General features: G+C 41.6%; 1 protein-coding gene across 2 annotated transcripts in view; it reads left to right on the plus strand.

Annotated features, from left to right (window-relative positions):
* PSMF1 (proteasome inhibitor subunit 1) overlaps window positions 1–22,032 on the plus strand; it is a 46,774-nt gene extending 24,742 nt beyond the window's left edge. For both annotated transcript variants that reach the window (XM_060078526.1, XM_060078527.1), the window contains exons 5-7: window positions 19,147–19,200; window positions 20,334–20,492; window positions 21,035–22,032. In XM_060078526.1, the coding sequence (XP_059934509.1) occupies window positions 19,147–19,200; window positions 20,334–20,492; window positions 21,035–21,086 (265 nt within the window). In that variant the 3' untranslated portion in view covers window positions 21,087–22,032. The remainder of the gene's footprint in view (window positions 1–19,146; window positions 19,201–20,333; window positions 20,493–21,034) is intronic.
* Window positions 22,033–23,621: the final 1,589 nt, after the last annotated feature.

Below are 23,621 nucleotides of genomic sequence, written 5' to 3' on the forward strand. Positions count from 1 at the left end.
AAACACTTAAGAATAAACTTAACAAAAGAAGTACAAGACTTGTATACCGAAAACTACAAAATGTTGCTGAAAGAAGTAGGAAGATTTAAAGAAAAAGATATCCAGTGTTTCATAGATAGGGAGACGGTATTTGGCAATACTCCCCAAATTGATCTGCATACTCAGTGCAATCCCAATCAAAATCCCAGAGTTTTTTTGTTTGGTATGGGGTAGGGGGGTTGGGGGAGGCTTGTGCGTGTGGGTTTTTTGTGGGGTTTTCTGGTAGAAATTGGCAGGCTGATCCTAAAATTCATATGGAAATGCAAGGGAACCAGAATAACTAAAACAACAATCTTAAAAAAACAAAGTTGGAGGACTCACAGTTCCCAACTTCAAAACTTATTACAAAGCTACTGTAATTAAGACAGTGTGCTATTGGCATAAGGATATGTAAAGCAAGGGAGTAGAATTGAGAGTCCAGAAATAACCCATACATTCGTGGGCAATTGATTTCAACAAGGCTGCCAAGACAGTTCATTGGGGAAACAGTAGTCTTTTCAAATGGTGCTGGGACACTGGATATACACATGAAAAAGAATGAAGTTGGACCCATTCTTCAAACTATACACAAAAATTGACTCAAAATAGATCATAGACCTAAGTGTAAGAGCTAGATAGAACTATAAAACTCCTAGAAGAAAACTTAAGAATAAATCTTCATGACCTCGTATTTTCTTAGATACAACACCTTGTGGTTTCTTAGATACAACAGCAAAAGCTCAAGCTACAAAAGAAAACATAGATGAATTGGACTTCATCAAAAATAAAACCTTTTGTTGCATCAAAGAACGGTATCAATAAAGTGAAAAGAGGGCCCACAGAATAGGAGAAAGCATTTACAAATCATATGTCTGACAAGAGACTTGTATCCAGAATACGTAGAGAACTCTTGCATCTCAGTAATGAAAAGACACTCCAATTTTAAAAAGGTTCAAGGATTTGAATAAACATTTCTCCAAGTAATATGTACAGGTGGCCCATAAACATGTGAAAAGATGTTCATCATTAATCATTAAGGAAGTGGAAATCCAAACTACAATGATATACTACTTGGTTGTGCACATGTTCATGTACAACTTTTGTACATGAATGTTCATAGCAGCATTATTCATAATAGCCAAAAAGTGGAAACAACCTAAATGTCCATCAACTGATGAATGGATAAAGACATGTGATATACGCATACGATGGAATATTTCAGCAATATAAAAGGATGAAGTACTGATACTGATACACGTCACAACATGTGTGAACCTTGAAAACATTATGCTAAGTGAAAAAAGCCATTTATGTGAAATGTCCAGAATAGGCAGGTCCATAGAAACAGAAAGTAGATTAGTGGTTGCCAGGAGCTGAGATCGAAGGATTAGAGAGCATGAATGGGGAATGACTAATGGATACAAGGTATCTTTTTAGGGTGCAGAAAGTGTTCTAAAATTAGAATAATTGCACACTGTGAACATCTAAAAACCATTGTTAAGTGGCTGAATTTTATGATACATGAAATATCCCAATAAAGATGTAAAAAAAAAATTAAAAGGTCCTAACCTTGGCTTAATTGGAAATGTGAATATATAACAATAGAAATGAGGCTCCCAGGACCAAACTATAAGAGAACTGATAATAATCGCCCATGATTGAGACTTTTGTATTTTTCCTTCAACTAGAGAGTGGTTTGGTAATACCTAAACAATATTTTATGGGACCAACATTATACTAGCAAAAGAATTCTTGCCCCCTAAGAAACAAGGCAAGGATATCCACTCTCATCAGTCTTATTCAGCATAGTACTGAAAGTTTTGCATTTGTCTTTGTCTTTCTTAAGGCAAGAAAAAGAAAAGGCATATAGGTAAGAAAGGAAAAAATAAAAGTTTATATTCACAGATGACATAATGGTCTATATGGAAAATCTCAAGGAATCTACCCAAAAAAATAATAGCAAGGTTGCAGGATGCCAGTTCAACATTCAGAAGTCAATTATATTTCACTGTATTATCAGTAAACACGTGGAAACAGACATTTAAGATACAATACCATTTACAATCACTGAAAAAAATACTTAGGTGTAAATCTAACAAAACCTGTTTAAGACTTTTATGCTGAAAACTATAATCAAAGAAGACCTAAATAAGTGGAGAGACATAACATGTTCAAGGATGGAAGACTCAACATAGTAAAGATGTCAAATATTCCACAAATTGACTTACTAGTTTAATTGAATTCCTATCAAAATCCCAACAAAAATTTCCGTAGATAGAGCAAGATTATTCCAGAAGTTATCTGGAAAGGCAAAGGAATTTGGAGTAGCTAAAACAATTTTGAAAATGAATAAAGAGGGAGAAATCACTCTACCCAATGTTCAGGCTTATTATATAGCTACATTAGATGGATGGACTCATAGATCAATAGAACAGAATAGAGAACCCAGAAATAGGCCCACAGACGTATAGCCAGTTGACTTTTGACTAGGGTGCACAAGCAAATCAATGGAGCAATTGGATAGTCACAAGCAAAAATAAGAGCCTAAACCTCACACCTTAAATACAGTTTAACTCAAATTGGATCATAGATTTAAATGTAAAATTTAATATTGCAACACTTTTAGAAGAAGTCAAAGGAGAAAATCTTAAGGGTCCAAGGCTTGGTGAAGAATTCTTAGATATGACTATAAAAGCACAATCTATAACAGAAAAAAAAATCGATAAATTGGACTTCATCAAAATTAAAAACTTTTATTCTGTGAAAGACCCTGTTAGAATAAAAACATAACCTACAGATTGGGAAAGAATGTTTGCAAACCACATATCTGGCAAAGGAATTGTATCTAGAAAGATAATCTTAAAACTCAACAGGTTAAAAAAACGAACAATCCAATTAGAAAATGAGCAAAGGATATGAAGAGATGTTACACTGTAAAGGATATACAGATGGCAAATAAGCACAGGAAAATGTGTTCAGCATTACTGGCCATTGGGGAAATGTAAATTAAACCACTGTGAGATACTTCACACCTTTTAGAAAAGCTGAAATGAAAGTAATGATACCAAATGCTGGAGAGGGTGCAGAGAACTGGCATCTCTCATACATTGCTGGTGGAACATAAAATGGTACAGCTACTCTGGAAAATTGTTTGGCAGTTTTTTAAACTAAACATACACTTAATGGTAAGACCCAGGAATCACACTCCTGGGCATTTATCAGATATAAAAATTATGCCACACAAAAACCTATCCACAAGTGTTCATAAGCAGCTTTATCTGTAATAGCCAAAAACTGGAAACAACCTGGATGTCCTTCAATTGGTGAATGATTAAACAAACATCCATTCCGTGGAATACAACTCAGCAATATAAAGGGATGAATTGTTGATACACACAACAGTTAGATGGATCTCAAGGTCATCAGGCTGAGTGAAAAAAGCCAATTCCACAAGGTCACGTACTGTATGATTCCATTTATATAATATTTTTTGCAATAACAAAATTATAGAGGTACTAAACAGACTAGTGTTACCAGAGGTTATGGATGGGACAGGGCTGTGGGTGTGTTAATATGGGGATAGCATGAGGGAGATCTTTGTGGTGGTGTAACTATTGGGGAAAACTGGGTGAGGGTACACAGGATTTCTCTACTACTTTTCCAACTTCCTGTGAATCTTTAATTATTTCAAGGTAAAAAGTATTTTAAAGTTTAGATGCTGAGGAGTCACGTAGGTTCTTAAGTCCACTGTATTTACTGAGCTCACTATATGCCGGGCACTAGATCTCCCTCTGGGTGCTTCACAAAGGCCAGTGATGCCATTCATGCTCCTGCTCTTACCTCATCTTATGGGGATGAACAGGATACTTGGGAGCACGTAGGAAGAGGAACCTGCACCACACTTGGTGTTCAGGGAAGGCTTCCCTAAGAAGGGACTCACCTCCAAGCAGGAGGAGATGTTAGCCAGGCAAAGAGTAGGGTAGAATGGGTGCTCCAGCCTGAAAGCCTGTCCTGTGCAGAGCCCTGGAAGGACAGGTGGTGTGGTTAGAGCCGGGCAGGGGTACAGTGGTGGTGCTGAGTCGGTTGCTGAGCCCAGGGCAGGCTTCCCCACTTGGTGGGGAGGGGAAGGGTACAGTACTTTCTACCCAGCGAGTGGTTTTGGGCCTTAGTTCTGGGAACCTTTACTGTGTCAAGGCTCTAAGTCTTTGGGTTGACAAAGGCCTTGGGACATATGTGGGCACTGTTCTAGGCCTCGAAGATGGGAAAATAGAGGCTGGGAATAGTGCCAGCCAAGCACAGGCCTGCTGCAGGCACAGACAGTCTTGCCCCATCCTCCTTCGTGTTCCTTTGGTTGGCTAAAACTCCTGGCCCCCTAGCCCTGGCATTCACCCCATCTTTGACAATACTACCACTCAGTTATTTTTTGTCTAATTGCAAGATTATTGGCTTTTTTCAAGTGCATATCCCCCTTGCTCTACTTTTTCACCTCTTTGTATCTCCATCACCCGGACCTGTGCCTTGCACATTTTTGGTGAATTCTATGTTCAGCAACTGTTCCCCTCTGGGTTCAGCGATCCCTGGGCCTGGGCTCCTACTCTTGAGGCATGTGCTCTCCCTCTGACGTGGGAGATAGGTGAGTAAATAAGAGTGCCATTGCAGAGGTTAGCACAGAGATCCTTCATAGGTAACCTAGGAAAGGCTTCTTGGGGGAGATGCTGCCTGAGCTGTGTCTTCACGGGGAAGAGGAGAACTATTCCTTAAACTCCTTTTCTTTTTTCCTTTTCATGTGTCTGCGTTATTTCCTAAGATTCCTTTCGTGGGGAGGTTGTTGCAGGTTGTGAGACCAGCAGGCCAGAGGCATCAAGGTCTGAAGGCATGGGACTGTCCCTGAATTTTGTCTAGAGAAAGAATTCATGTCAGAATCCTAGGATATAACAGCTGTGAAGGAAAGGACCCTGATGCCAATTACTTGAATCTTCCCCCATGGGCAGTTGGACACCATTGAAGGATGCTGATGAGAGAGGGCGTTAGTGTCTTTGGCTCCGGATCCTGGTGGATTGGAGTGGGGCAGAGGGCCAAGCCTCATCACTCCTGTAAACCAGTCTGAGCAGATGGGACCTGTTCCCCTTCTTTCTGCTACCTTACCCACCTCCCATGGCAGGAAGAGAGTATTATATGGCAGCTAGCAGCACAGGCTTTGGAGGTTGATCAGCTGGGTTCAAACCCTGGCCTTGTAGATTTGCCTGTCTCTCAGTGAGCACAGTTAGCCTTGGTTTTCTCATCTGCACCTTGGGAATTATTATACATGTCTCAGGTTTCTTCGCATGGAATATGATGATGTCACATATTGAGCTCATTGCTCAAAATATAGTAGATGCTCAAGAAATACTCCATGGATCCTATTCAGGTAGCAAGCAGAGATGAGAACAAGACTGAAGGTATAATGACTAGAGGTTTCCCCGAAAGAGAGAACCTTCTTTTATTTTTTTTTAAATACATAGTCTGTTCCTCCTAGAAAAGGATTTGATGCTGTGGAACCACTTAGATGGGAGAGTATCGACCCAGAGGGTGTGCTGGGCAACTACATTTAGGCCCAGGACCTTTAAGGACATGGTCTCCTCTGTCATCACGTTGGCCACCACTTATCCAGGATAGGAGAAACTGCCATTTCTTGGCTGTCCACCATGTGTTGACCACCATACCAAGTGTTTCCGTTTATCGTTGCTCATCTTCCAGGCGGTCCTACACGGAAATCAGCAGCATCCCTACTTTTTACAGAGGGGTATACAGTGGATAAGGGAGGTAGCATAACTTCCCAGAATTATCTAACTGTGAGGGTGAAGACTGGGGTTTGCCCCTACATGGAACTCAGAAGCTTATGCTTTCCCCATTGCACCCTTCAGTGTTAGTTCATGTAATCAATTTATGTACAAGTTCAGTGTAGTGAGTGCACACTGATTCTGGAGAAAAATCCATCCCCTAACCCCCCTCAGTTAGATCTTTCTTAGGCAAGCTTATCTCCCGGGACTGGGACACTGAACTAGAAGAGGAGGCGGAATGTTTAGGTGGCTTTATATCAGCCACTAGCGAATTGACAGGTCTTGCCTCTGTAGTCCCCTTCACTCTCCACCCCCATCCATTGCCAGCCCCCTTCCTCTGTCAGCACAGATGCCTATAATGATGACTTCTTTGTGAGAGCCCCATCACTACCATGTTGCTGGGCAACCAGCCACTCATACCTTCGCCTTTTTGTTTTTCCCACAAATGCCAGATTTAAGGGTGGGGCCTTAGGGCAGGAAGAAGGGAAAGGAGAGCAGAGGGCCCATCTGGCTGCTGCAGGTGGTTAATTACCCTATCACTGAACAGCCTTGGCTTATATCCTGAGTGGGAAACAGCCTCTGCCCCTTCCCATAGGATACAGTTCTGGGTCTCACCCCTCGCTTTCCACACCGTATTGCCTGTCCCGCACCTGGAAACCTCCAGATGCTAACTGAAGTTGGGATGTCTTGCTTCACTAAGTGTGTGGTGATGTGTGTCCAGACCTTGTCAGAGGCCACTGGTGTGATGCTGGTATAGAGGGAGAGGACATTCCATTGTGATAGAGAATTGAGGGTGAAAAGTAGGTCTGTTCTACTCCTGAGATCTCTAGGGAAGAAATACTAAAAACAAGCCATCTCTAAGGGAAGTTTTTTTCATCTAAGCCTAACTTTTTGTTGTTGTTGTCATTACAATTCTAACCCATTTCCCTTTGCTCCATCTGTCCTCAGTCAGGAGACTGTATGCCCCAAATCTTGTTCTTTGTTTTGAAAAATCAAAATTTCCTATGCTTAACCAGCTTTGCTAAAACTAATCCTTAGATATAAAGCTCTTATTTATGTCATTCAGAATTCATTTTTAATCCCATTCAGTCTTTATCTTTACATATTTTCTAAATGTTGCCAATATTTGTGTTCCACATATTCTTTTTAAAATTTTGTATTTCGTTTACTAAGGTGGTAAACATATATTTTTTAGTGTCTGATATTTTACTCTACTAATATATGCTGTAGTTTGCCTAACCTCCACAGGGAATTTCAAGAATGTCCAATTTTTCATTTTAAATAGTACACTGTGAACATCTGTATATAAATTTTTTCTTTTGTTTCCTGGAGTTATATTTTCTGTGCTGGCAGATCTCAAGCCTTTTTGTCTCAGGAACTCTCTTGCATTCCCCCAAATTATTTAGGACCCCAAAAGAGCTCTTGTTTGTTTGAGTTGCATCTATCAATATTTACCATATTATAAATTATAGCTGAAATTTTTAATTAAAAAATCAAAATTTAAATATACATTTATTCATTCATTAAAAAAATAATAAACCTGTTGTGTGTTAACCTAAATAACAAATTTTATGAAAATAACTATTTTCCAAATCAAAAACTTCATGAGAAGAGTGACATTGTTTTCATTGTTGCAGATCTCTTTAATACCGGCATAGAAGACAGCTAGATTCTCATTTCTGCTTCTGCATTTAGTCTGTAGGTGATAATGTTTTTGTTTAAGCCTTAACATAGGTTGTTGGAAAAGAGAGTAGTAGTAATTGTGGATATTCTTTGCATTACACCAAAACTTGATAAGTGATAGTTTCTTTAAGGTGTTAAGGTAAAACAATAAAATAGCCAGTTATTACCAACAAAACAGGTTTATCCAGGAGCAGCAAAGAATTGCAGTTTGGGACAATGCAGCTGTGGTTCACCACATGCAAGTCTGGTGAAGCAAAGGAGAAGTTCTTTTATAGAAAATAAGGGGAAGTTGGGAGGGGCTGTTATAAACCTAAAGTCCATTGGAGAAAACTGGGAGTTTGCAGTATAATGGCTTTTCATTGGCTGAGTTGTGAGATTCTTTCATTGGCTGAGCTGTTGCCAGACAAGGAGAAAATCTTTCTTCCTCTTCCTGGCAGTAGTAAAGTAGTATCCCTTCCTGCGGGAGATGGAAGGTACTCTCTTCCTGCTGGGGTCTGTGTTGATGTCAAGTGATTCGTGCATGAAGGCTCTGCTCTCCCTTCTGGTCTCGATTCCATTTTAGTTAGTTTCCCTTTATTAATTTTCACAAAGGGTTAGTTGCAATGTAGAATCTGAATCTATATCAGTGAACTTTTTGTACATTATTACATTAAAATCCACTGCTCTATCATGCCCTTTTAATGGATCTTTTACCAGTGCATACTATTGGGAGATCATGAATTGGTTATTTGGAAACTGTTGGTCCACTGAGATGTGCAGATTCGCTAAATGTTGACACATTTTATTACACAATATTTTAAAAATCACATTCATCAATATTACCGATCTCATCAGCATCAGTATGGGAGAGCCATCAAGCTAGTGGTGAATACAAATTTCCAAATTGCTAATTTTCACTTGAAAGCTTGAATTTTATCATTGGCAACATATACTGTCAGTTATTTTCCTTGAAGTAACAGGTTCACATGGTTTTCAAGAAAGTATCAACTGTGTAGCCCAGTCTGAATAACCATGGTTTGTTTGTCTGTCGGTCATTGTTTTGTATAAAAATGGTTTTCCATGAAAAAAACGGCTACTTCAGCTAGCAGCTTAAACAACTGCACGGGTACTTCTCTTTGAGACAACCGTTGTATTTCTACATGCAACAGAAGTACTTTATGCATATTTCCCATTTCATCACACAGAATATTAAAAAGAGGTGTATTCAAAGATAGAGAGTTTAGAACACTTGGTAATTTTTAAAGATTCTTTAAGGACATTCTGAAGCAAAACTGGATGGGGGTGGGAGTGGTCGGAGTGGCTGGTGAGGGAGGTTACAGTGACTGCTAGTTGAATGCTTCTGCTTTGATTCATGCTAAGGCATCAACTGTTTTACCCACCATTGCTTTTGCACCATCAGTGCAAATACCAACACGGTAAAAAAAAAGCAGATAGCTTCTAAGATGAAATAGTTTTGACCTCATGGACCCCCGCTGAAATGAGAGTCTCAGGAACCCCCCCAGGGGTCCATGGACCACATTTTGAATCTTTTTTTTTTTTAATGTTTACAGGCCCATTTGAATTTACTCTTTTGCGAAGAATCTATTCAAGTCTCTTGCTTATTTTTCTGTTGGGTTGTCTTGTCTATTTATGATTTGAGGCATTGTTTATATAGTCTGTATTTAAGTCCTTTGTCAGATACATGTATTACAAATATCTTCCCTCTTGTAGTTTGTCTTTTCACTCTGTTAATGGTGTTTTTTTAATTAAAACATTCTTAATATTTTATGTAGTTTGGCTTATCAGTACTTTCCCTTTATATGTGATGCCTTTTTGATCTGTTTGAGAAATTTTTGCCCTACCCCAAGGTCATGTAGAATTTCTCATATTTTATAGAAGCTTTGTTGTTTCACCTTTTATATTAAGATAATCCATTTGAAATTAATTCTTATGTGTGTTGTGAGATAGATTCATATTTTAGCTTTGATCTAGCACCATATTTTGAAAAGAATTATCCTCTACCTATGCCACCTTAATAATTTTCATTTTTCATTACTTGTGAAACAATAATAGTTGCCCTCATTCTTTTCCTTGGAATGGAAGAAATCTTTATCCCTTTGATCTTTTTCCCATGGATGGCAAAGCTAGTTCAGTAATATTTATATGGCTACTTTTTATTGAACGCCAGCTATTGCAGACAACATACTAGTCATTTCATCCACATGCTTTTACTTAATCCTCTCAACCCCATGAGATCAGTAAGGGCTATCCCCCTTTTACAGTTTACATGAAACTGAGGTTCATGTGTAAGTAACTTGACCACAACCATTCAGGAGAAGAAGTTGTGTTATAATAATAGAATATTGGATACTACTTATTAAACTCTTTATTGTGTACCAGGTGCTAAGCTTTTGTAAACATTCTCATTTAATCCTTATAACAACCCTGAGAAATAGATACTATTGTCTGTATTTTACAGGGGAGAAAACTAAGGCTTAGAGATTTCATGATTTGCCCTAGGTCAGACAGCTGTTAAATGGTGAAGCCAGAATTTGAACTTGGGTCTAACTCTGAAACCTTTGCTTTTATCCTCTACACAATTTCTTAGCCCCAAGTGGGTCTAAGTGTCAATTATGTGTCAGATACTGTGCTAGGCACTGGGAATACATGAAGAGGTATGGACCTAACTTTCAAGGAGTTCACAGTCAATTAGGGCTGATTGCCCCTTTTATTCCAGACCGTAACTGTTTTTAAAATCATGAAAGAAGTATGTCTGAGGTCTTCTGCTCAGAAAAGGTTGATTATTATGAAGGACTGAGTTGAGATAGGATATAGAAGGAAGAGCTTCACTGAGATAATGCATGATGAACTAAATTTTAAAGGACTAATAAAAAATCTGTAGTATTGGGAGTAATTGTCATTTGTGGCCAAGGGAACAGTGGGAACAAATGGGGCTATGAAATCATCTTATCATTGTGTGTGTGTGTGTGTGTGTGTGTGTGCGTGTGCGTGTGTGTGTGTGTTTGTAGGCAGGGGAGGGATCGGGGTTATATATTACTTGTGCTGGCATGTGAAGGGAGAATAGGTGAACCTGGGGGCCACATCACAAGGGGCCTTATGTTCTAAGGAGCTGGGTTTGATCCTGGGGTAATAGAAGCCATCAAAATGTTTTGGTTAGAAAGTGATCCATTTGGGACCCCTTTAACCATTGACTTTTTTTTTTTTTTTTTAAGGAATCCCACTTAGATTCTGGCAACTAACATAGGTAATATTTATTGAGCCTTTACTGTGTGCTGAGCTATTACGTTAAGTATAAAGTATAACCTCTTTTAACCTTCATTAACAAGAGAATGAGAGATAGGTGCTAGTGTTATCCCCATTTTATAGAAAAGAAAACTGAGACACAGAGAGGTTATTCAACTTGCCCAAAGAAACACAGCTCATAAACATTGGTGTGGGATTCAAAGGGGTATTTTCTCCTTTTGGCACCTATATCAGCAGTTGCTTCAAAAGAAACTGTCTTGCCTTGGATTATTCCAAGAACAAAGAGAAAGCTAGTATGGTTGGAGCATGGTGCGGAAGAGTGATGGGAGGTGACACTGTAGGGGTAAGCAAAGGACAGTTTGTGTAGAGCCTTGGGGTCATTGTCAGGAGCAGTGGGAAGCCACTAGGTGTATTTAGCAAGAGAGGGACTTGGTATTATTTACTTTTTTTTTTTTTTTAATTCTTCCGGCTCCTTTGTAGAGAATGGATTAGAGAGGGACAAGAGTAGAAACAGAAAGACTAGGTAAGGGGCTGACATAGGCACCCAGGCAAGAAATAATGATGGTAGGTGGTAGATGGTAGGTGGTGGCAGATATGTAGATGATCTGGGATATATTTGGAAGTATACTATATAGGACTTGCTTATGAGTTGGCCTGATGATGGGAAGAAAAAGCAAGGATGATGCAAGGAGTTTTTTTTTTTTTAGCCTAAGTCATTTCTAATTTGGGGCTATCATAGGTAATGCTTCAGGGAACATTTTACGTGCAACTTAGAACACATCTGAATATTTCCTTAGCATGCATTCTTGACAGTAGAATTAATATATTAAGGACTAAGCCTCTTTTTAAAGATTTTGAGATGTATTACCCAGTTGCCTCCCTAAACAGTGGTATTAATTCGCATTCCCCCTATATTCTGGTGTCATTTCCACATCCTTTTCACTGCTGGAGTTAGTCTCCTTTTTCTTTTAAAGTATTTAGAGAGGCATCATCCCCATAACATTTGTAAGCTAACTGAACCCAAATTCAGTTTCTTGTTACCCCATTCCTTGCTGGCTATTGGCTGGAGGCCTCTCTCTCACTTCCTTAAACCTATTACATTTCTTCTCACGTGGCTGCCTCCATATTTAAAGCCAACAGCAGTGTGTCAGGCTCTTCTCATGCTTCAAATCTTCCTTTCCACCTTTACTTCTGCCACCAGCTAGAGAAAGTTCTCTGCTTTTAAAGGTCCATATGATTAGATTAGCCCACCCAGATAATTCCCCCTTTTTGAGGTCAACTGTGCCATAAAACATAAAAGCAGGAGTGATTTCTCATCACACTCACAGATTCTGGGGATTAAGGGATGTGGAATCTTGAGAGGGGGACATTTCTACCAAAGGCAAAATACATTTCCCCTCCCCCAGGGTTCTGAGGAGTCTTTTGCCGTTACTGTATCAGCTCAGCCTAAAATCTTATCTAAATCTCATCAGCTTAAAGGACCTAAATCTAACCTTCTAAATCATCTAAATCAGGTACAGCTGAAGCTCCTGAGTACAACTGCTTTCTGTCTCTTGACCAGAGAAATAGGTTGTCTGTTCCCATCATACAGTGGTCGGATGGGCAAAGAATAACAGTTATCGATTTCTAACCTGGAAAAAGATATGAGCATGGAAGTTATTAATTACAGCATTATTTATAGTTACACACACCAGAAGCAATACACCAATACCTAATTAAGTAAATTTTAAAAATTTGCTTCACTTAAGTGACTATTATTTGGCCATTAAAAATGTTAATAGCAAAGACAAACAACATGAGGAATATAGGACACAAGTGGAGGAAAACAGTGAGATCTAAAATTATATTTATTATAATATAATTGTCTAAAATATGCTTATAAAAAGACCAGGAAAGAATAGCAAAAATAGTCATTGTGTTAGAGTCAGATGATGGGTGACATTTTCCTTGTAATTTTTTAGTATATGCATATGTTTTCTTTCTCTTTTGAAAATCTTTGTTCACTTAGCCTAAATGCAGTATTTTCCAACCATTCTCAGTCCCCAGTTCACCTTTCAACCCATAGGATATCCTATCCTATGAGTTCATTGAGGGGTGGGGAAAAGGAAAGGTGTAGTGCCCTGCTTGCTCAGAGCATATAACTGGTGCTCTCCTTGTTTATGTGCACACACTGCTGTCTGTAGCTGTCAGCATTTCCATTTTCCCAGTCCTAAGTTTCCACACTTGGCAGGACAAGGCAAATAAACCCAGACCACAAGAATTCCCCAGCTCGTACCCTCGCTGGGAAGCAGCCTAGCCATTGGTGGTCCCCAGACCAGCAATGCCAGATCATGTGGGAGCTTTCAGAAAATGAAGGATCTCAGGTCCCATCCCTGATCTTCTGAATTAAAACCTGCATTTTAGCAAGATTCTCCCACTGATTCATGTGCACATTACAACTTGAACAGAACTGGCCTAGGTGGTTCAAACAATGCCATGAAAACCGACTCAGGGATCAGGGTCTGGAAATCTTCAGGTAATTGCTGCTGGATGCACTGTGAAAGCGCAGCCGGCACTCCTAAAGAACTCTGATGTGCAGATGGAGAGCTTTGCGTTCACGCCTGGTGATCACCGGTGGGTGCAGACCAGCAGCTGTGTTGAAAGCAGCCATATTGATGTTCTGTACTGGTTAAGAGCCTAGGTTTGGAAGACTCTGGTTCTGGAATAAGCACACTCCTTGCTGACTTTCCCATTGACTGCAGCTATATAGAATGCATGGAGCAATTATTTGAGGATGCTGAAAAGTAGTAGCAGATAGACTGGGAAAGAAGACCAGAGGTTGAAACACCACCATACTGGCCTCCAGTATGAACTCAAGGAAGCCCAAAGCAAGGAATTAGATATTGGCATGGAAAGAGAGCACTCCAGGACAGCCCTCCATTCTGGCTAAAGGAGTGGGAATGGGGTCTAGTGCTCAAGAGAGAATGAGGAAAATCTCCCGTGTTTCTTCTTCCTTTTCTCCATTGTTTTATACCCCAGCATGTGACAGTCCACAAACTTAAAACTGAGGGAGAAGACCCTTCCTTTCCAGTAAGACTTGTGTCAAGAGTATGGAGTGAACCACTGTTGCTTTTTTTTCTTTCTTTGTTCTCCCTCCATTTGATACAGGCATGTGAACACAGGCACTGTCAGGGGAAGTACATGGCAGAGCAAGGTAAGCAATGTCCCAACTTTCTGGCCAGAGGACCAAAAGAGGAGCCCCAGGGAACTGGAAGGTATCAGGGAGATAGATCACAGAGATGGAAGAGTTCAGAAAGCAACTCCATAAAGTTATGGACTCCAGGCCTTACCTGCAAACTGTACATAAGTGGATCTGATTGTAAATAGCACACCAAAGACCTTTGAGAACAGAACTACAGGAGAGCCCACTGCCAGGTCTCAGACTGACCACTGGTTAGCACATACGTGGTACACAACTGGATAGCACTGCAAAGGCTTTCCAAACAGAACTGACATTGAAACCTGAACTTGGATCCCAAACCCAGCTGGGTTGATTGCCTGCTAAGACAAAAATACCAGGATTCTCCCCAAACCTCATAACAAAATGTTCAAAATTATTGGGCATACAAAGAATCAAGAAAATTTCAGCTCACAAAAAGACAATCAACAGATGCCAATATTCCAATGTGATGCAAATGTTGGAATAATTATGTGACAGAGATATAAAGCAGCTATTATAAAAATGCTTAGAGAAGTGAGGGCAGTCTAGAAACAAATGGAATGATAGAAAATCTCAGCAAAGAAACAAGGTACAAAAAAGAACCCAATGGAAATTTTAGAACTGAAAAATAATAATGCAGTAATCAAAATAATTTCACTGGATGAATCAGCAGAATAGAGATAACAGAGGAGAGATTAAATACTTGAAGTAGATCAGTAGAAATCATCTGAACAATAGAAAAAATATTTTAAAATAAAGTTTCAGGAACCTGTGGGACAATTATAGAAGAGCTGACACTGCAGTCATGAAAGTCTTAGGAGGAGAGGAGAAAGAGTGTAGTGCAGAAAAATTATTTGAAGAGAATAACGGCTGAAAACGTCTCAGATGTGGCAAAAGACATAAACCTACAGATGTAAAAAGCTCAGCAAATCCTAAGTAGGGTAAACCCAAAGAAGTCCATGCTTAAACATAATCAGATTGCTAAAACTGAAAGTCATGAAAGCAACTAGAGAAAAACACACATTGCTTATAGAGGAATAAGAATTTGGAAACCAGAAATAAGTAGACCACCATTCTTAAAATACGGAGAAAAAAGGATGTCAGACCCAGAATTCTATGTCCAGCAAATACGTCATCTTTATTTCTGAAGGATTTTAAGATATTATTAGTAAAAGGATACGAAGAGAATTCATAGTCAACAGATCTTCTCAGAAGGAATTGCTAATGAAAGTTCTTCAGACAGAAGGGAAGGGATACCAGATAGACACTTGGAACATCAGGAATAAAGGAAGAGCAATAAGAATGGTAAATATCTAGATAAATATAATAGACTGTTCTCTTGAATTCTCTAAAACATGTTTTATAATTGAAAGCAAAAATTAGAACAAATTCATTGTAGTTACATATGTCATATAATATGACAATACTGTATGTTATATAAGACAAGGAAGGTGAATGAAAGGACTTACTTATGCTGATAAGGTTTTTACCTTCTACTTGAAATGGTAATATACTATTTCTCAGTGGACTGTGAAAAGTTCCATCTGTTTATTGTAATCCCTCAAGCAACCACTGAAAAAACTACAAAGAGATCTGGTCAAAAACTCTGGTTGAATTAAAAAGAGAGAAAATAGAGGAAAGAAAAAGAGAGAACAATTGGAAAAGCAATGATAAAATGGCAGATCTAAATCTAAACATATCACATTAAATGTAAATGGTCTCAACACACCAATTAAAAGGTCATGGCTTTTTATTTTTTTTATTTTTTTTTTTTTTTGCGGTACGCGGGCATCTCACTGTTGTGGCCTCTCCCGTTGCGGAGCACAGGCTCCGGACGCGCAGGCTCAGCGGCCATGGTTCACAGGCCCAGCCGCTCTGCGGCATGTGGGATCTTCCCGGACTGGGGCATGAACCCGTGTCCCCTGCATCGGCAGGCAGACTCTCAACCACTGCGCCACCAGGGAAGCCCAGGTCATGGCTTTTGAAGTTGGGTAAACCTAGTGTGAATTCATTCTTGGCCACTTACTACCCATCTGGCCTTGTGTAAGAACACTTGCTTCTCTGAGCCTCAGTTTCCTCACTTGTAAAATAGGAAAAAAATTGTACTTTCTCAGAGGGCTATTGCAAATATAAAATAAGGTAATATTTATAAGGAGCTCAGCGCATCCATCTGTTTAAAAAGTAGGGGAAATGCATATTTGCTCATATATGCAAAGTATCTTCAGAAGAACATACAAGAAACTGATGTCATTAGTTGTCTGTGGGTAGCCTGGAGGACAGGGCTAAGAGGGAGATTTTTTTTACTTGTACAGGTCCACAGTCTCTTATCTTACAACTCTGAAATCAAAAGAGCTCTGAAAACCAGGTGTTGTTGATTTTTTTGTTTTATTTTGTTTTGTTTTTTTCATAAGATTGGTGCCACACCTTGTTTGGTAGCAAAACCTGAACTGAAGTGGCATGAAGCTCCTTATATGTTCATTTTGTGTGAATTCTCATTCATTTTGCAGAAATATTAGGGTATTGGTTATAGGGTACTACGGAATAATATGTTAGGTATATTCATCTGACCTTTCTGAAACATGAAAAATTGTGAATTCCAAAACACATCCAGCCTAAGATTATGGATCTATGTATCCTTTGAATTTTGAATTAAATCTGTGTATTGTTTTGAATTTTGAAACTGGTGAAGGCATTACCTATTCAGAAAATTAAATTTTAAAAACTAAATTTAGCATGGTGCCTGACACAAAGCAAGCTGTCAGTAAATATCGGCAGCTGCTATTATTCCATTCTTCCAGGGCTTTCCTGTCAACAAACCTGTTCATGTCCAATACTATGTTTCACCATGACAGCAGACTCTTTGAGTGTTACTACTTAGATTTTCCATCGTAAAAGACTGAGGTGCAAAGGTTTTGTGACAGACCCCTGCCAACCAGCCAGACAGTCCCCCACCCAGAGTCCTGAGGTTTTTCCTGTTCACCAGACCACCTCAGCCGTAAGAATGGCATCAACAGGATTTGTGTGCCCAAGAGAGGCGTGTTGCTTTTATCTAAGAGGAGAGGAGAGCACATAAGGAGGAATTGTGTGCGGTCAGGATCACCCCCAAATCCCAAAGGGCCTTCAAAGGGCCCCAATCCCAAAGGACCCCTTTTGAAACTAGGCCTTACTGTCCAGTGGGCCCAGCTAGGCAGTTGCGCCTACAGCATTTAGTGTACAGCACTCTCTTTCAGTTGATTACCAGATGAAGTTTTAGGGGCTTGATTCTAGAGACCATTTACAAAAATTAGCTGCTTTTTTTTTTTTTAATCCCGAGAGCCTCATTCAGCATATCCAGTACGGAGACTATTTTATAATAGGATCTGGGCGTGTATATAATGAGCTCACAGAAACGGGCATGTGTTGCAGTTAGACTGTGTTGAGTGTGAGCCTAAAGGATATGCCGTGACAATTGCAAGAATGCAGATTGTTGGGGTGGGCCTGGCAGCTGCCTTTCTAGCCTCCATTGTGCTCTATCTCTTCTTTCCTCCCCACGCTCTGTGGCCTAGGAGAGAAAAACAGAGATGGCTCCATGTTTCAGGAGCCATCAAGGCTCTGTTTTCCCAGTCATTTTTATAGCCACTAGAAGCTCCTTCTGTTTGCTGCTCTGTAGAGGGCAGTTTGTGGAGATAAGTGTAAAATGCTTGCTGCCCTCTGCACCACTTGGTCTGTCCAGTGAGGCAGGTTGTTGGGAGGCCACCAGAAAGTTTTAACTGCCAGCTCCATGAACCATGGCTTGGAAACAATAACCTAGGTCAGGAAAAATTGCTTCCCTTGGAAGCCATGTCCACCTAAATCATGGTGTCCTTTCCAGCTCATAAGATAGAACTGCCTGGAGAAGCACCTACTTTTGGATTATTTTCCTAGTTGCTTAATTAATGGCTTCTTACCAGTAAGCTTTGATTAGCTGCTATTTACCAGGCTTTTCTGAGGTCTCCCATGCCCCAGAACGGTCAGGTTTGTATTGCTCACCGGGGCTCAAAGCAGATTCCAAAGCACGCTTTTTCAAATACCAAATCTTCTTTGTTTTATTATATCCATAGCCATATCCTATATAGAAAAAGAGGAAAGTATAAAGAAATTTCTCCCAGGTGTAACTGTCACTGTTTATATTTTCAGTTATGCTTCTTTCTAGTTTTATTTACACACACACATACACACACACACACACACACACTTTTCATAGTTGATTTCCTAGGCTATTGATAATCCCCTTTTCTCCCACAGTTAACACTGGAGCATAAACATTTTTCCACATCATTTTAAAACATTCTAAGAACATTGTTTCCATGGCTGCATTACCATGATCTGCCTAACTGGTCCCCATTTACAGCCAATCCTGTTCCCTTGGTTAAAGTGTTTATGATGATATTTTCATTTGAATTATGTATTATTTTTTTAAGATGGATACCTAGGCATAAAATTATCAGATCACAGAATGTAAAGATACAGAAGGCTTTTGAGAGGCAGATATATTTTACATGTATATATATGTTAGTATAGACTTGGTCTCCACAAAGCACGCACTGATTTATGCTCCTGGCTCCTACAGTCTCAGTGTGGGCAAAAATTGGTTCTTGGTTGGGGGGTGAAAAGAATCTTAGGAATTACAATGGTTTGTGGCTATCCAGTGCAGTATCTGTGATATTAACATTTCATGCAGGGGCCATAATGAGAAAAAGGTTGAGAAGCACAGTTCTAGTTGTATATGAGCCCCCATCTCACTCCATCCTTCGAAGCTTTTAAATCTGAGCTTTTGGTTTGGGGTTTTAGAATAGTATTTTTCTGATCTAAATGTTCTTGGTTCTTTGTACAAACTTTAGGAGCCTGAGAAAGGTATGAATAAAATAAAATTTATCTGGTTACCACTGTTCATATTTTTATCTTTCTACATTATTGGGATCCTCCATGTTTCTAGTTTTATGTCCAGCTCTTTTCGCGTAATTGCCGTTGTAATAATTTCAGTGTTAGTCTGTGCCAAGGACCACTTTGAAATATCCCTTGTGTTCTGGTCTCATGCAGGGGCTTCCCCTGTCCCCCATGCCTGGGAGTACATTTGTGTCCCCAAAGGCATCAGGTTTGGACCTCTGGGAGCCCAGGCGCCAGGCTGCTCTGGGACTTTCAGTAATTGTCCCTTGTTTGTTTCAGGTGTGATCCCCTGGGCCCGTTTGCTGTCGGGGGAGAGGACCTAGACCCCTTTGGGTGAGTACTGCTGGGGAGGTGACAGCAACACGACTTGCTCTTATGGCCTTTCAGCCCAAGCTCATCTTCTAATCTTAGAGCTTTTCATCAGTCTTCCTTTGGGGTGAAGGAAGCAGTTGTTGCTGAGTGGCTGAGAGAGCATTAGCACCGCTCTGCTCTGCGTACCTGGAGCAGCAGGAGGGCTCCGAGTGTCGGGGAGGGGCTGAGCAAGCCCAGGGGGCAGCTCCTCTGTTTTCTGGCCCTGCTTGTTTTGGTGGAAGACGCAGCTGTCCCTTGGATGGAAGGATGCCATGGGGATCTATCAGGTGCAGACTGAAGAGCACACAGTGGGCTACAGACCTGAGGGCAGTTCAGGGCTATTCAGAGGTCACCTCACTTGGTAAGGGGAGTCTCTGATCCCCGTTAGACTCTGGTGTGGTTCTTGTCAAGTCCCCAACAAAGTTATTTCAGCCTCAGCTAGGCACTGTCTTCTCTGAATGCTTTTAGATTTTAACCTCTGCTGCAAAGTGTCCCCAGCTTGAGTGTCTCACTTTTAGACCATGGGGAAATCATATAAGTCTGCAGTTAAGCTTGAACAGTGACTTCAAAGTTTGGGGAACATCAGCTTATTCATCCTAGTTTGAGCCATGAGGTCGGATCCATGGAATTCCATGAGGGACAGATGCTGTCCAGAGCCAGACTTGGGCAACCAAATTATGGATTGCCCTGAGACCCTTTAAGGAAACAGAGCACAAAAGCTAGCATCGTGAATTGTCTCAATTCATTAGTCCGTAGACCTAAAGTAGTAGCCTGCAGAGCCTTGTGATGGTTCTGCACTGACCTTGACAAGTTCTGGCACATGTTCTTTATCAAATTGTCCCCCTTGGGTGCAGGAGATGGCAGGGATCTCAATTTTGTGCGTTCAGGGAGCCTGTAGAGCTGAAAGTACAGGCCATGATTGCTAGAGAAGGGGTGCTCTTTGTGTTGTTGCTCTTGCCCACTTCGTGCTGGCACTCAGGCAACCATCCATGTGTGTCTGCTTGAACCATCCGGAGCTGATGTCCCAGTCAGTTTTAGTCCATTCTCACCACCTTCACTCCTTCTCCAACTGCTGCTTGCCACATTTGCTTACCCGTTGTTCCTTCTTGCCTCAGGTGTCGGAGAGGTGGCATGATCGTGGATCCCCTGAGATCCAGCTTCCCAAGAGCACTTATTGACCCATCATCGGGCCTCCCAAACCGCCTTCCTCCAGGCGCTGTGCCCCCGGGAGCACGCTTTGACCCCTTTGGACCCATTGGGACCAACCCATCTGGGTAGGTACTCACTCAGGTATGCTTAGAAGTAGGACCTGATGGTAGCTCAGCTCAGCATTGCAGGAATGGAGGCGTCTGACGCCAGGCGCAGAGTCACCACTAACGCTGTCCCCTGCTGCCAAGAGAGTGGAGCCTCCTCCAGGCACTTGCCTGATGCCTCCCTGGAGCCTTCCAGGAGCTTCCCATTCCTCAGTGCCTCCCTTCCCCAGCTCCCGTCAGGGAGGACTCAGAGGAGGGGTTGCTACTCACACTTAATGGACTTTTTGTATGTGTCAGGAACTCATTGGATCCTTATGTCAACACTTGTGGGTAGATATTACTGTCCACGTTTCACAGATGCAGAAAGCAAGGCCCTGAAAGATGAAGTAACTTATCCAAGGTGGGAGAATAAGAATCCAGACCCAACTCTAGAGTGCATGCTCTTGAACTGCACAAGCCACCACATCATTCCGGAGGCAGGCTCCCTCCATTCAGGCCCCTGTGTGCCTGTGTGCCCCTGGCTCTCCATCGCCCCAACTCACCAGCCCCTCTTTCCATTCCAGACCTGACCCAGACCATCTCCGCCCGCCGGGCTACGATGACATGTACCTGTGAAGGCCTCAAGAATGTAACATCCCATCCTTCCCTCTACGCTCCTGGAGCTGCCACCGCTGGCCCCGCCAACAGCCGTTTCCCTGTGGACTGGGGGCGAGGGGCTCTGCCCATGTGTTTACAGGCCAGCTGGGGTTGCCTCCCCACCCCCTACCAGGGCCAAGGTACCTGCTGTAGCTGTCCAGCTGGCTGCATGTGGGTCCTAAAGAGAAATCAGTGTCTCTCACCACCAGCTCCTCCCCACTCCCCAGGGGAGACTCCGGCAACATATACCCTCGACCCGATGCAGTCCCAGTTGCAGCACTGTAAGAACAGAACACATTTTGGATGTTATTATTAAGAACCAAATGTCAATACAGAAATCGTATTGCCAGTCTCCCACTCTTCTTTGCTGCTCAGTTCCTTCCATTTATGAGGCTTGAGAGTTTGAATGTTTGAGGGGCTAAATGACTCTTTTTTCCTACCCAGGGCCTGTTCTTGCTTCTCAGGCACCTTCCTTTCATAAATTGCTCTTGCTCCTGACACCACTAAGATGGGTCCCAGTCTGGCTTCATGGATGAAAATGAGTGACTGGAAACCCCATAGGCCACAAGGATGACTTTCTCAAGGACAGGCACATTGTGGAAAGACTGCATCATTCTGAAAAGGGCAAAATCTTCCAGTTCTGCTTGTCTGAGCCAGTCCTCTGGGTCCCTCTATGCCTGGGCAATGGCAGCCTATGAACAGAGGAATAAACAGAACAGACCTGAAGGCTAATCTCTTTTTTGCCACTAACTTACTGAGTGACCCTAAGCAGGTCCCTTCCCCTCCCAGGGCCATCGTGTCTACCTACGAAATCCGAGGTGTGCCTTTCTTGCTCTAAAACATTCTGGTGTCTGCTTCTATGTCTGATGACCCCTGGGAACTGGGGCAAAAGGGAAAGAATAAAGGTTCAAGGCTTTGTGTGGTACTTACCTACAGAGTCCGCAACTGTGTGCCCCTCACCCCTCTTGCGGCCCAGACACAAGCATAGCAGCGTGGTGCTGAACTTCGGGGCAAGCAGGGAGCCTGGTCTCTGAAAGCCGGTGGCAGGGGGCGGGTTGGGGGGAGTGTGTGATAAGGGTGAATGAAGGAGCTAGTGACGCAAGAAACAACCCAGGAAGGCATTTCACCCCCAGGGAGCCCCAGCCTCTGGAAACCTGTACCCTCTGTCCAGGCCCACCTGACCTTTGGTGTTCTCCAGATCCTTTTCAGCCTGAGGCCTGAGAGATGTGGTCAGTGATGAACCCCTGTGCTGGAGTGGAAAGAGCCCTCTAGAGCACCAGACTCAGAGGCAAGAGATCAAGGCACTAGTCACTTTCACTCCCTAACTAGCATTTCAGCCATGGGTAGGTCCTTAAACTTCTCAGCTCCTTGGATTCCTTCCCCTAAATTAGGATGTATTATTTATCTGTGGGCAGAGGGCCACCAGAGCCTTCCTGAGGCATCTGCTAATACACTGTAGCCTGAATTGCCTGTGTGCTATGCCTGAGAGTGGGTTAGGAGTAAACTAAACAGGCATATGTGCCCAGGGTCAATCCAAGATGGAGGCTGGGACTAGGGGAGGCTAGCATGAGTCGGCTTCCTGGGCATTTCTGGCAGACCCCATTTCAAGCACTGATTTAGTAAAAGACCACCTTGAAGGTTTTAGAACAGCTCTGCTCTGGAGAAAGACCCAGAGGTCAGGCAGAGCTACAAATGCAGTCATTAATAGTCGTCTTCCTCAAGAGCCAGCTAATGGGTGGAACGTTTTTGTTTTGAAACTGGATCGTACCTTCAACCAGAAGGACTTGGGGCAATTTGCTCATAAAAGCATCTTTTATTATAAAACGAAGCATTTAAAGGAACATCAGACAAGTGGGAGAAGTAGATAACTTTTAGGACCCTGATTCAAGGAAAGGAAAAGATAGAAACAATAAATTGGCCACTTAGATTTTCTAATAGCAAAAGTGGAAAGGATAGCCATAAATATAATTCTGTTTTCTGAACGTAGAAACTTTAGTGATCCACCTGCAGAATCAGCAGGTTTTTTTAGTGGGTCTCCTTGCATCAGGGACAGTGAGGAACACAGACTATGTCTTAGTTATGTGGGGGAAGGTGAATGGGCCCTTCAGGAACTTCCAAGTCAGGCTGTTGGTATGTGTTGTGTTTCTGGGCCACTTCCCTCCTTCCAGCCAAGCAGCCAAAGGGAATGGTTCAGGTATATGTTTTGTGGAACCCAGAAGGTTGGAGCCTTAGCAATAAACATCAGTACTTAATAACCTGTTCCTCTTTTTTAAAAATACAGCTTTATTGAGATACAATTCACATACCCATAAAGTTCATGTTTTTTAAAGTGTGCAATTCAGTGTTTTTAGTATATTCACAGTGTTGTGCATCCATCACCATATCTGATTCCTGGACATTTTCATCACCCCAAAAAGAAAACCCGTACCCATTAACAGTCACTCCCCATTCCCTCCTCCCAGCCCCAGGTAACCACTAGTCTATATTCTGTCTCTAAAGATGTGCCTATTTTGG

Source organism: Mesoplodon densirostris, chromosome 16 (genome assembly GCF_025265405.1).
Source record: "Mesoplodon densirostris isolate mMesDen1 chromosome 16, mMesDen1 primary haplotype, whole genome shotgun sequence".
NCBI classification, from domain to species: Eukaryota; Metazoa; Chordata; class Mammalia; order Artiodactyla; family Ziphiidae; genus Mesoplodon; species Mesoplodon densirostris.